This window comes from Eubalaena glacialis, chromosome 14, assembly GCF_028564815.1.
Source record: "Eubalaena glacialis isolate mEubGla1 chromosome 14, mEubGla1.1.hap2.+ XY, whole genome shotgun sequence".
Lineage (NCBI taxonomy): Eukaryota > Metazoa > Chordata > Mammalia > Artiodactyla > Balaenidae > Eubalaena > Eubalaena glacialis.
Genome location: NC_083729.1, coordinates 64,823,436 through 64,837,310, shown reverse-complemented (window position 1 = coordinate 64,837,310; position 13,875 = coordinate 64,823,436). Strand labels below are relative to the sequence as shown.

At 45.9% G+C, this 13,875-nt stretch overlaps 1 protein-coding gene across 1 annotated transcript in view; it reads left to right on the top strand.

Annotated features, from left to right (window-relative positions):
* SLC4A5 (solute carrier family 4 member 5) overlaps window positions 1-13,875 on the top strand; it is a 94,095-nt gene extending 80,220 nt beyond the window's left edge. Inside the window, exons 21-26 of the mRNA XM_061211429.1 lie at window positions 5,753-5,821; window positions 6,302-6,475; window positions 8,750-8,899; window positions 10,595-10,679; window positions 11,770-11,837; window positions 13,787-13,875. Coding sequence (XP_061067412.1) covers window positions 5,753-5,821; window positions 6,302-6,475; window positions 8,750-8,899; window positions 10,595-10,679; window positions 11,770-11,804 — 513 coding nt within the window. The 3' untranslated portion in view covers window positions 11,805-11,837; window positions 13,787-13,875. The remainder of the gene's footprint in view (window positions 1-5,752; window positions 5,822-6,301; window positions 6,476-8,749; window positions 8,900-10,594; window positions 10,680-11,769; window positions 11,838-13,786) is intronic.

The following is a 13,875-nucleotide window of genomic DNA, read 5'->3' as shown; positions in this document are numbered from 1 at the left end:
CCGAAATGTAAGGCCAGACACCATCAAACTCTTAGAGGAAAACATAGGCAGAACACTCTATGACATAAATCACAGCAAGATCCTTTTTGACCCACTTCCTAGAGAAATGGAAATAAAAACAAAAATAAACAAATGGGACCTAATGAAATGTAAAAGCTTTTGCACAGCAAAGGAAACCATAAACAAGACGAAAAGACAACCCTCAGAATGGAAGAAAATATTTGCAAATGAAGCAACTGACAAAGGATTAATCTTCAAAATTTACAAGCAGCTCATGCAGCTCAATAACAAAAAAACAAACAACCCAATCCAAAAATGGGCAGAAGACCTAAATAGACATTTCTCCAAAGAAGATATACAGATTGCCAACAAACACATGAAAGAATGCTCAGCATCGTTAATCATTAGAGAAATGCAAATCAAAACTACAATGAGATATCATCTCACACCAGTCAGAACGGCCATCATCAAAAAATCTACAAACAATAAATGCTGGAGAGGGTGTGGAGAAAAGGGAATCCTCTTGCACTGTTGGTGGGGATGTAAATTGATACAGCCACTATGGAGAACAGTATGGAGGTTCCTTAAAAACTAAAAATAGAACTACCATACGACCCAGCAATCCCACTACTGGGCATATACCCTGAGAAAACCATAATTCAAAAAGTCATGTACCACAGTGTTCATTGCAGCTCTATTTACAATAGCCAGGACATGGAAGCAACCTAAGTATCCATCCACAGATGAATGGATAAAGAAGATGTGGCACATATATACAATGGAATATTACTCAGCCATAAAAAGAAACGAAATTGAGTTATTTGTAGTGAGGTGGATGGACCTAGAGTCTGTCATACAGAGTGAAGTAAGTGAGAAAGAGAAAAACAAATACCATATGCTAACACATATATATGGAATCTAAAAAAAAAGAAAAGAAAAAAATGGTCATGAAGCACCCAGGGGCAAGACGGGAATAAAGACACAGACCTACTAGAGAATGGACTTGAGGACACGGGGAGGGGGAAGGGTAAGCTGCGACAAAGTGAGAGAGTGCCATGGACATATATACACTACCAAACATAAAATAGATAGCTAGTGGGAAGCAGTCGCATAGCACCGGGAGATCAGCTCGGTGCTTTGTGACCAGCTAGAAGGGTGGGATAGGGAGGGTGGGAGGGAGACGAAAGAGGGAGGAGACATGGGGATATATGTATATGTATAACTGATTCACTTTGTTATAAAGCAGAAACTAACACACCATTGTAAAGCAATTATACTCCAATAAAAATGTTAAAAAATTTTTTTAATGTGTATTAAAAATCACCTGGGAATCTTGTTAAATGATCTTGTTAAATGAAGATGACTCAGTAGGTCTGGGGGGGGGGGGGCGCCAAATTCTGCATTTTTTTAAAAAAAACATTAATTTATTTGGCTGTGCCAGGTCTTAGTTGCGGCACTCGGGATCTTTAGTTGAAGCACGCAGGATCTAGTTCCCTGACCAGGGATCAAACCTGGGCCCCCTGCATTGGGAGCATGGAGTCTTAACCATTAGACCACCAGGGAAGTCCCCCAAATTCTGCATTTTTAACAAACTCACCAATGGTACCAAATCATGCTGGTCCAAAGGTCACACTTTGAGCAGCAAGGAACAAAATCACCCCCCACCCCTCTCTCCGTATCAGTGGATGTTTAGACTGATATTAGATACAGTGATGTTTATTAGAGGATCAGTGATAATGTTGCAGGAAGGGGGACCCCTTCCAGGGCCCAAGAGTGGGCTCTTGTCTAACACGCGGAAATGAATTGTCTGAGGAGATACACATGCTGACAAAGCAAGAGACTTTATTGGGAAGGGGCGCCCGGGCAGAGAGCAGCAGGGTAAGGGAACCCAGGAGAACTGCTCTGCCACATAAAGTCTCAGGTTTTATGGTGATTGGGTTAGTTTCCGGGTTGTCTCTGGTCAATCATTCTGACTCAGGGAACTTCTTGGTGGCGCGCGCATCACTCAGCCAAGATGATTCCAGTGAGGATTCTGGGAGATTGGTAGGACATATGGATTGGCGTCTCCTCTCTCCTTTGAACTTTCCCGAATTCTTTCTGTTGGTGGTAGCTTATTAGTTCCTCGTTCCCTACCAGGACCTCCTGTTGTAAGATGACTCATGCGAGTGGCTACTATCTTGCCTGGCCAGGGTGGGCGGCTTCGGTCAGTATTTCCCCTAACAATAATCTTCAGTCCTTCCATCACCAATTTGCAAATATTTGGTTATCTTGCCAAATGAGGGAACTGAGGGATGAAGTGACCATGTATCTGATGGGCAGCATAAATGGCTTACACACTCAGTTCTGCAGATTCTCAGTTCATCCCAAGCCCCAAAGGTTTTTTGTTTGTTTTGTTTCCGTTTTTGCTTGCAACTCACCACAGCTCATTAAGACTGTGGATTACTGTATTCTGCCTCAGAGGAACTCCTGACCATGTGGAAGTGCCCCCTCTGGTCCCCATGTTGTTCTCATGATCTCAGCCTCAAATTATATGGGAAGGCTGTGATGTCCTTATGTTTATAGGGCTGTGATCCTTGTTCATTGCTTTAGCAGGTGGTATAAAGCTGACACCAGAGGCACCTTTTTGCCACTTGACTGTGTCACTAATATTTGAAAAGGGCCTTTCCCTGGAGATTCAAGAAAGATTTGCACCGATTAATCTAGAATTCTAGATCACAGCACTATCACTTGTGATGTCATGGGCCATTGGGATTTTCTGAGAAAGCTGCTTCAGCCTGCAAATGACAAGACTGGAGACAATTTCCTAGGCTTGATAATGAGGTGACTTGATAATCAGTCACTGGTAACTATAAACTGAGACAACTCAGTTTGATGTGGTTTTCACACTCATTAGGGTGAAAGGGAAGTTTGTTTTTTTTGTTTTTTTTAATTTATTTTTGGCTGTGTTGGGTCTTCGTTTCTGCGCGAGGGCTTTCTCTAGTTGCGGCAAGCGGGGGCCACTCTTCATCGCAGTGCGCAGGCCTCTCACTATCGCGGCCTCTCTTGTTGCGGAGCACAGGCTCCAGACGCGCAGGCTCAGTAGTTGTGGCTCACGGGCCCAGTTGCTCCGCGGCATGGGGGATCTTCCCAGACCAGGGCTCGAACCCGTGTCCCCTGCATTGGCAGGTGGATTCTCAACCACTGCTCCACCAGGGAAGCCCTGAAAGGGAAGTTTTAAGCCATCTTAAATTTGTGTTGTTACAGATTATAGCTTGGTCTTTTTTTTTAATTAATTAATTTATTTATTTATTTTTGGCTGCGTTGGGTCTTCGTTGCTGCGTGTGGGCTTTCTCTAGTTGTGGCAAGCAGGGGCTACTCTTTGTTGCAGTGAGCAGGCTTCAGTAGTTGTGGCTCGTGAGCTCTAGAGCGCAGGCTCAGTAGTTGTGGCGCAGGGGCTCAGTTGCTCTGCGGCATGTGGGATCTTCCCGGACCAGGGCTCGAACCCGCGTTCCCTGCATTGGCAGGCGGATTCTTAACCACTGCCCCACCAGGGAAGCCCCTATAGCTTAGTCTTTTATTTAAGATTTTATTTCTTTGTTAATTGCTCCAACACTTTGAGGCTGATTAGTACAGATTTTTTTTTTCAGATTATTTTCCCATTATAGGTTATTACAAGATATCGAATATTGTTCCCTGTGTTATACTGTAAATCCTTGTTGTTTATTGTATATATAGTAGTGTGTATCTGTTAATCCCATATTCCTTAACTTATTCCTCCCCCTCCCTCTCTCCTTTGGTAACCATAAGTTTATTTTCTTTGTGAGTCTGTTTCTGTTTTGTTTTGCTTTTTTAAAAGTAGATTTATTTATTTACTTATTTATTTGGTTGCACCGGGTCTTAGTCGCAGCAGGCATGATCTTTATTTTAATTTTTTTAATATGAATTTTAAAAAATAAATTTATTTATTTATTGATGGCTGCATTGGCTCTTCATTGCTGTGTGTGGGCTTTCTCTAGTTGTGGCGAGCAAGGGCTACTCTTTGTTGCAGTGCACGGGCTTCTCATTGTGGTGGCTTCTCTTGTTGCGGAGCATGGGCTCTAGGCTTGTGGGCTTCAGTAGTTGTGGCTCGCAAGCTCTAGAGCACAGTCTCAGTAGTTGTGGTATATGGGCTTAGTTGCTCCGTGGCATGTGGGATCTTCCAGGCCCAGGGCTCAAACATGTCCCCTGCATTGACAGGCGGATTCTTAACCGCTGCGCCACCAGGGAAGTCCCAGGTGTGCTCCTTAGTTGCGGCTCACAGGCTCCTTAGTTGCGGCTCGCCAGCTCCTTAGTTGTGGCTTGTGAACTCTTAGTTGCAGCATGCATGCAGGATCTAGTTCCCTGACCAGGGATCAAACCCCGGGCCCCCTGCATTGGGAGCGTGGAGTCTTAACCACTGCACCACCAGGCAAGTCCCTGTTTCTATTTTGTATAAAGATTCATTTGTATGATTTTTTAGATTCCACATATGTGATATCATAAAATATTTGTCTTTCTCTGTCTGACTTAGTATGATATTCTCTAGGTCCATCCATGTTGCTGCAAATGGCAATATTTCATTTTTTATGGCTGTATAATAGAATAATATTCCATTTTGTATATACATATATATCTTATTAAAACAATAGTCTGTTGATGGGTTGAAATTTTTACCTTATTTCATAATTAGGCAAAAACTTCATAAGCCATGTACAAATGGAATGATGCAATGGGCCCAGATTTCCTTTCTTTAAATTCAAGTGTTGTAGTTTAAGGTTTATAGCATATGGGTCCAAATCATGCTTTGTGTTTAAAAAATGAACACAGCCTAATTTATTTTCAACGAGAGGTTATTGATTTGTTTGGATTTGCCAACATTCTTAAACGGCTTCTGAAAGTTGGATACAGTACTTTGTGTTCTCGCAAGTGTTCAGCACAGCAGCCCTGGGAGCGAGCAGAGCAGCCTTGCTCGCAGTGGTGAGCCACGGGTGCAGGTAAAGGGAAGGATGAAAGAAACAAAGACTCAGCTTGGAGGGACATACCTCAAAAGTCTTCTAAAGAGTCACAATGATGATTGTAGAACAGAATGAGTGACATGACCCAACTTTTGAAAAAGCCAACAAACTACCTGTGAGCATGATGGGAAGGAGAGATACCCACCAAACCATCAGCAGTTGGTTGTCAGCCAGTAGGGGTTACTTCATACACTTCTGTTGATTCTATCTGATCGTATATGATGCACGAGCTTTGTTCATCAGCTGGTACTCCCCACTCATTAGTAGGTCAGCTCATCAAAGGTCCCCAGCCCCCTGCAAGCTGAGCAATGCAGTTTAGTGTGGGGGGGGGGCGGGCCTTAGCTGGCACTGGAGGTGGGAAGGGGCTGGCAGGAATGAGCAGTCTGGAGATTTGCCGTGTTCCAGAAGGAATATCTTCAGCCAGACCACATGGCTTCTGCAGGGCCTAAAGGGGGTGGGGGTGGGGGGGACCAGGCTGGGAGAGCAACTGTCCACTGGGCTAGAGAAGAGGGCAGGAGAGCCCCAGAGACCATCTCCTTCCCCAGTGACACTCTGGCTCCAGATCTGCTAGCAGACACTTCATTCCTCCAAACATCCAGCTCTTTCACCACTTGGAGAAAGCCGAGGCCGACCAGGCTGCTTCTGTGGCTCAGCAGACACGGTCATCCTGAACAGGGTGGCCAATAGCCTGCCTTGTGCGGAGGCCCAGTCCAGAGCTCTGCTTCCCTCTCTCATTTCAGTACATCCCTTTGCCAGTGCTGTATGGAGTCTTCCTCTACATGGGTGTGGCCTCCCTGAATGGCATCCAGGTAAGGCTCTCCCCTTAGGTCCTCTAATCCTCATTTTACAGATGAGGAAACTGGGGCTCAGAATTCAAAACCCAGATCGAGCTGACTCCTATGAGCATTTCACTACACCTCTCTCTTCTCTAAGGCAATTTGCACAGAAGAAAATATTTTGTTTTGTTTTGTTCTTTATTTACCATGATACACCAGACGTCTTGGATAGCTTGTGTTGCTGTTAAGTTGCATTTTCCTTGAATGTGGGCAGTGTTTACTGGGGCCAGCGCCAGGGCTGTAGCCCTCACCAAGGGCTCAGCACTCCCCCAGCATAAGATCTCATTGTACATCCTCCTAGACCTCCAGTCCCCTTCCTTTGCATCCTTAAGGCCTGACCAGGGGCTCCCCTCTATGAGACCCCACTGCAGCACCCATTTCACCAGACCCAAGCCCCCAGCAGGGCCACCAGGGTCCCCATGGCCTGGCTGAGCCTTCCTCTGTCCTCACCAGTTCTGGGATCGCTGCAAACTCTTCCTGATGCCGGCCAAGCACCAGCCGGACCATGCCTTCCTGCGGCACGTGCCCCTGCGCCGGATCCACCTCTTCACCCTGGTGCAGATACTGTGCTTGGCTGTGCTCTGGATCCTCAAGTCTACGATGGCCGCCATCATCTTCCCAGTCATGGTAAGATGAGCACAGGCTTCCCAGTCGTGTTCAGCAGATTCAGCTGGGGAAGGTGTCCAGGGGGAGACCCACACTAGCCTTCTCCTCCACAGTGGCCTGATTCTCTCGGGGTCACAAAGGCAGGCACTGATGAAGATTCGGGTTGTGACTCCAGGCCAAGTAGAGCTGGGGTGGGGGGTGTGTGTGGTGGAATGGAGAGGAGAGAGGGGGAGGGAAGTTGTATGTGGTGGGTGGATGCTGTAGTGACAGCCCACACGCCCGCCTCCACCCAGCTCAGGTCAGGGCGGCTCAGTGAGAATGCAAAAGCCAACCAACTTCCCCAACTCGGGTGCGATGGAGAAGCTGGGCAAATTCAACAAGGAGACTGAGTTCCCCACTGCCAAAATTCAAACCAAGTGCAGAAGCAGATCTACACTAAATATAATTCTTCACCCTTCAATATAACTGAATTTGAAAAGATAAATGGGGGGATGGGATGGGGAGAGCTAGAAATAGAGATTTAGAACTTCAAAGTCCAATGTCTTTAACATGTCATTGTTTGGAGAAGCTGGGGAAAGTATGTGAGCATTCTTTGACTATTCTTGAAATTGTGTAAGTTTGAAATTATTCCAAAATTAAAAGTGAAAAGAAGAAAAGCCAACAACATGTTGCATCTGGCACCTAGATCGCCCATGGAGGGCAGTGGCCTCTGCCCCTGCTGGGGCATGGGGAATGGGAGGGGGGACTGTGGGCTAATGCTTGGGGGAAGTCCTAGGTGGGCCCTAAAGCCTGCAGGGCTGGATTAGGGACCAAAGTGAGGACACAGAGTAGGATTTGAAATATCCTGGCAGGGTTCTGAGTCAGTGATTCTTGACCCTGGCTGCTCATAAGAGTCACTTGGGAGCTTTTTAAACGCACATGCGCCCAGGCCTCAGCCCAAATCAATTAAGTCAGAATCTCTTAGAGAAACCCAGGCATTGGTATTTATAGTAAGTCTACAGGTAAGCATAAATGTGCAGCCAAGGTTGAAAACCACCACTCCAGGGAAAAAGTGAAATGGATCCTCCCCAACAGTGCCCTCATGGGTTTCAGAGGTGAGGAGGGGAAAGGATCGTCACAATTGGCATGTACTGAGTGCTATTTCATTTAGTCCATACCTTCGCTAAAGAACTACCATTTTATAGACTGGAAAACTGAGGCTCAGAGAGCATGTGTGAGTGACTCAAGTCACACAACCAGGAAGGAGCAGAGCCAAGATTCACACCTTCCCCCATATTGATACTTCTGAATTTACATGCAGTAAAATTGACTCTGCCATTCTATGAGTTTTGACAAAACACAGAGTAGCGATTCCACCACCATAGTCATGATACAGAGCAGTTCCATCACCTCTAAAATTCTGTGTTGTCCCTATGTAGACAGCCCTTCTTCCTACCCTTGCCCCTAGCAACCATGCTCTGTTTTCAGAGCCAGGAATTTTAAAAACCAGGTCTGACCAACTCCCGAGCTCTGCTTGCTCCCAAGACACAGGGTCAGTGAGGACCCAGTGTTAAATCCGGCTGGATGGTTTTCTCCCTGACCTCATCTAATGGCTAGTTCTTGGTGGTGAAAGGACAATATTCATAACTAGCTACTTGGACCCATTGCATTTATTAAAAGGTCAGTGTTTAATCTTCTCCAAAGAGCACATGTTTTGCCTTTGTTTATCCTGAACAGAACCAAACTTTCTAGACTTTCCTTTAAAAATTCTAGATATGCCAGTATACTTTATTCAGTTTGTTAGCAGAGAGATTGGCAGCTCTCAGAAATGGGGGCATGGGGACAGTTGGTCTCAAAGTGTAATCCCTAAATCAGCGGCATCAACATCTCCTGGCAATCTTGTTAGAGATGCAAATCTCAGGCCCCACCCCAGACCTTCTGAGTCAGAAACTCACCTAGCACCAAGCAGTGTGGGTATTAACAGCCTGCCAGGTGATTTGATCTAAGCTCAAGTCTGAGAACCACTAATTTAAAGAATAACTGTAGTTCTCCACCCATGGTCCCCATCTGGCTCCCCACCTCAGCTGTCACAGGCTCTGTGCCTCTGGGTCACTGGTAGGCATCGCCACTCAACTGAGGAGAGGCTGGATGAGAGGAACCAAGATGGGTGGGAGGTGAACAATGGTTTGGGGGAGCTTTGAGAATGTTCCAAAGATACCAGAAAAAGTCCCTGAACATAGCTGACTGAGGGAGAAAAAAAATTGTGCCCAAGTTTGGGGCCTTGAGCCCATGGTTTTCTCTGAACTCTCACCACAGATCCTGGGCCTCATCATCGTTCGAAGGCTTCTGGACCTCATCTTCTCCCAGCATGATTTGGCCTGGATTGACAACATCCTTCCAGAGAAGGAGAAAAAGGAAGCAGATAAGAAGAAAAGGAAAGGGGCCCATGAGCACAGTGACGAGGAGGTGGGGAGGATGTGAGGCCTGGGCTGATGGGAGGGATCAAGAGACCCTCCCTCCACCTCTGCCATGGCCAGGGTGGGGTGGCTTCTCAGGTAGCCAGGAGCGATTGCCTGGGCCCAGTGTCAGTCTGGTGTGCTGAGATCATGTCTATTCATGTGAATACCCTCAGGGTAGGCCAGAGTGAATGAGCCCTCTCATCCAGGGAAAAGTCAGTTGGCCATGCCTATTTTCCCCCATTCCTGTGGGCTCTTGGGGCCATTACAACAGCAGTGTAGGTCCCTGAGGGGACAGGGCAGAAGACTCGGCTCCATCATGGAGGAGGTTATAAGGACTGACCTCCAAAGAACAGAGCAGGCCCAGGGGGAGGGGTCTAATAGGGACTCATTAGTAGACTGGACTCCTGGGCAAGTGGGAGGACTGGTGACAAGCCTTGCTTGGGCCTGCCCGTAGGGTCCTGGGCAGAGAGGTGGGGGAAGACGCACGTGGCCTCCTGAAAGGAGGGTGACTACATTCCCCAGATGCCTGGGACCACTCAGTCTCAGTTGCCCCATCTGCCCCTCTCTTCTCCCATGCTTCCTCCCCATCTCACCTCAAAACACTCAGGGAGTCAACAGACAAGAAGCCAGTCCAGAACTTATAGTAAATCACAAAATGTAGTGAAAAAGATTGTCTAGTTCAAGTGTTCATTACAGATGGTGAAACTGTCCCCAAAAAGGGAAGTGACTCACCCAAGATGCACGTATAAGCTAAATGTCTAGGAGGGAACTAAGAAAACCATTCCGACTTTGAATCTGATCATTTCCAACATACTAAGCTGCCCATGTCCTTCCTAACACCATGCCTGGCTCCCATTCTCCCAATTTGACCCAAACCCACATCCCTGCCTCCACCGTGAACTGTTCTCCTAGCAATCTTGCCTTTTGCAGATCAAAGCTGCTCATAGGCAAGCCCTTGCTGATTGGTGATGACTAAACCATCTTCTGATGGTAGTGATAGGCCAAAATTCCCCTGGTCCTTAATTACTGTCCTCTTCCCAGAACGTAAGAGGCCCATAATCCCCATTCACATGTTTTTCATTGATGATTTTTTTTGGACGTGCTGCACAGCTTGCAGATCTCAGTTCCCTGACCAGGGAATTGAACCCGGGCCACAGCAGTGAAAGCCCAGAATCCTAACCATTAGGCCACCAGGGAACTCCCCCTTGTTGATGATTTAGACGATTTGCAAAGTTAGGTTCTGAGAACAAAGAAACTGAGAGTCTAAGTGCCTTTTAAAGACAAGTATTATTCTTTCACTGATTCATTCAATAAATATTTGAGTGGCTACCACATGCCAGGAATTATTTCAGGGGTGGGAAAAAGCATCTCTGGTTTATATGATATATTCAATGGAAAAACGGGATTCAATTTACATAAATTCATTTTATACACGTCTTCAGCTACTGTGTGAGGTTCACTCCCAAGTGACTGGTTACCACGACAGTTGAAACTGTTCTGATGAGTAACATTCCTGCAAGAGTTCTGTCCTTTCTAGTGCCCTCAGTGGGCCCCAGGGTAATTGCAGCACCCACTGTCTAGCCTGGATATGAAGAGGATGGTGGTTTGCACACTGTGGACGCATGTATTTTCCATCTTGGCAAGAAAGCCAACACTGTTGTATTGGTGGTATTTATCAGCTTTTCCCACTGTTTCTCTCCAGCCCCAGTTCCCTCCTCCCTCAGTTATAAAGATTCCCATGGAAAGTGTCCAATCAGATCCCAAAAACGGTATCCACTGCGTTGCCAGTAAGTAAAACACATGGTGTCTCTCCCTTCCTACTTACTACTAACCTTCCACCTCTTCCTCAAGGAACTTTCATCTCTAACTCAGATCTATTGGTCTTAGATACTAAAGGACTCCTGTGCTAGGCAGAGTTCAAAAAGAACTGGGCTACAAGAACTGGAACTCCAACCATATGGAAAAGCCCCAAATCAAACCATGTAGACTTCAGTGATCAATCTATCTTCATTAGTTTAGGCAAACCCCCTCTTTCCTTCCTTACCCCTAGTGCCCTCAGATGCCTGTGGCACCACCTGGCCCCCTCTTGCATTGTTTCAGACTGCATTGATCCAAACACGACCTGCTGAGCCTCTCATGTTTGCCAGTGGTTGTTGAAATGATTGAGAGCTCAAAGCCAAGCTGAGTTGTCCCCTTTAGGAAAACAAGTAGCATCACACTGGGATTATAAATTAGTCAAGGTCCTAGTGGTTGGGCTGTGATTCTGTATGAATCACAAGCACCTTCCACATGTTGAAAGGGAACTTGCCTGGGAAGGATCAGATGTGGCTTATGAAGATCTTGGGGGATTTTATTGCTGCCTTTACACGCTTCCAGCCTCAGCTTCCTATTGGTGGATAGTCTTGTCATCAACACAACACAGTCTATCCTGGGAGTAGTCTGAAAGATGCCAACATGGGTCCTGACCCTGGTGCTCCTAAGGGCTTGCCGCTTTCCCCAAAGGCCCATACTGGGGATCCTGCCAGCCCCCACAAGGGCCCTTCAAGGAAGGGCTTCCCATTACATCCTCTTCCAGAAGTACCTCTTCCTTTTGAATTTCTCATGCCCTTCCCCCTTCTCATTTGTATGCCTTCATCACCTTTCTTCATTCTTCCCTGGCCCTCGCCATGCCTCCCACTCATCTCTGGGTGAAGGAATAACTGAACCAGAAGCCACCTATCTCTGTGAGGACCCTGTATTCCTCTTGTGTAGTACTGGCCATGGGGTTAGAGAATAGAAAGGAGAAGAAATGGGTGAGGGAAGCACTGGAGAAAGAGGGTATTCTCCAGAACAGTTCTCAAACCTGCTCCACATCTGACACTTTAATTTTCCTGCCAGGACAAAGATCTTCCAGTTGGAGTTACTCACTCTGATTCTTCCTTCAGTGATTCAGAACTCGACCGAAGGTAACAGCCATGAGATAAGACTCTCTCTCTGAGTGTTAGATAAGAGCCTAAGCAATGGCTTTGAAAGCGGAGGGACTAGGATTTCCCGGGCTACCCAGTGTCTCAGTAAAAGGCATTTGCTGGTCCACCACAGGACACAAAGGCACAGACCTGATTACTGAGTGTCAAGTAACAAATCTGTCCTCTTATCGACATAATATGATTACAACACACAAAGGTACTGAACTTTAGAAAAGGAAATTATTACAAAATGTTAAGTAGAATGAAAATTGAAAGTAAATATTGAAAAAAGAAAACAGAAACTAGACGTGATTTAAGTATATATTATTAAAAGCCAGGATAAACGAACTCTAAGGATCAAAACACCAAGCACTCTAATACTCTGTGGAGTAAAATAACAGCATGGTTAATATGCAAAGGTCAGAAAGGGTATCGAGGAAAGCTAACTAAATATCAATGATCAAGTGGAGATAAAAACAGTCAAGAAAGGATTCAAGGCCCAGGTTCCAGGAACTCCCATGCCAACCATGTGATTCCTTGCTGTTCTTAATGAGAAGCCACCCTCAAAAAAGGTGGGACTACTTGATGATTTAAAACAAGGGGGGATCAAAAATGGAAAAGAGGAATTCAGAGGCAAGAAAGTCTGCCTCAGTCATTACTAGGGAAGATGGTAGGGGCAGTCCCATTCCTAGTGTGCCCTAAGCTGGACAAGTCACTGTGCTACATCTGACAGTAAAAGCACGGGCTACCCCAAGACTAGAGGTAGCTGGCTCCAGATGGAGACGGGACTCACCTGAGAGATTTTAGGAAACATGTATAGGATCTTCTGAGTTATATGTCAAAGCTGTTATCACATTGCCATGATGAGAAGAGATTTATCACCAGTATAAGCCTCCCTAAGCAGCAGGCCCAAGACTACTGTGTCGCATGTCCAAATGACATCTCTGCCTGCCTTCTCATCCCACCTCCCCAGTCAGGGCTCCTATGCCCTTAATGCCACAGATCTTTATAAATAAATGTGTTAAGAGAAAAGCACTGTCTATCTTATTTTCATTTTAAGGTAGCCTACACAAAATTAAATCTCTAATTGCTCTAATTTCAGTTAATGGAGAGAGAATTTGGACCAGGATAGGACATTTCCGAAAACCTGTTAAAGTACACAAAGCAGGGGACAAAGTCAGAAATGCAGAAAATTTCATAACTAGTGATGGCACCTCCCAACTATGCTGGTGTTTTACTGAATCTATGAAAGTACATAGAAGTAAAGACAACTAAATAGCAGGATTCCATTTCAGTGAGGAAAAAACTCAGCAACATGATCTAGTTTAACAAAGATTAAGCATCCATGATCTACCAGGCACGATGCTTAACCTCTGGGAATATAGAAAGAGAGGCATGTGTACCACATGCCAAGAACGGAGCACACATAAGAGAAAGGACAGGCATCTAAGGGAGGAATCTGCCTTACCCAGAGAATCTGGGAACAATAAATAGGAGTCTTCCAGATGTACACACTAAAAGAAAAAAGAGAAAAAAGAAGACACTGCAGGTATTGAGAAAAGGCCTGAAATACCACACAGACACAGGGCAAAGAACCCAGGATGGACGGGGCAAACAGCAAGCAGGCAGAAGTTTGAGCAGAGAAGGCTCTTGTCTCGCCAGGCTAAGGAGCTTGAATTCTCTCCTTTGAACAGTGGGGAACCACAGTCAGGTTCATGATCCAAACAGTTCACTTTGGCAGCAATGTGAAAAATAGGTTGAAAAAGGGTGAGACCAGTGATTGTGACTGCTGAAGGCCAAGCAGATAGGATACTGCTAGTTCCTGTGATGTGTTAAGAGTTCAAAAGCAAAGACAGAGCTATTTGCACTAGAACCCTGTTCTGGGGGATAGCATTAAAATACACCAAATCCTAGATAAATCATTCTTCCCTCTTCTTTTTCTCATTCAGCATCACCCTGCACTTCAAAATCTCCTGTCCAGCTTCACCTGCCTTCAGCTACTCACAGAGCCCAGTCTTCATGGTGCCACAGGTGAAGA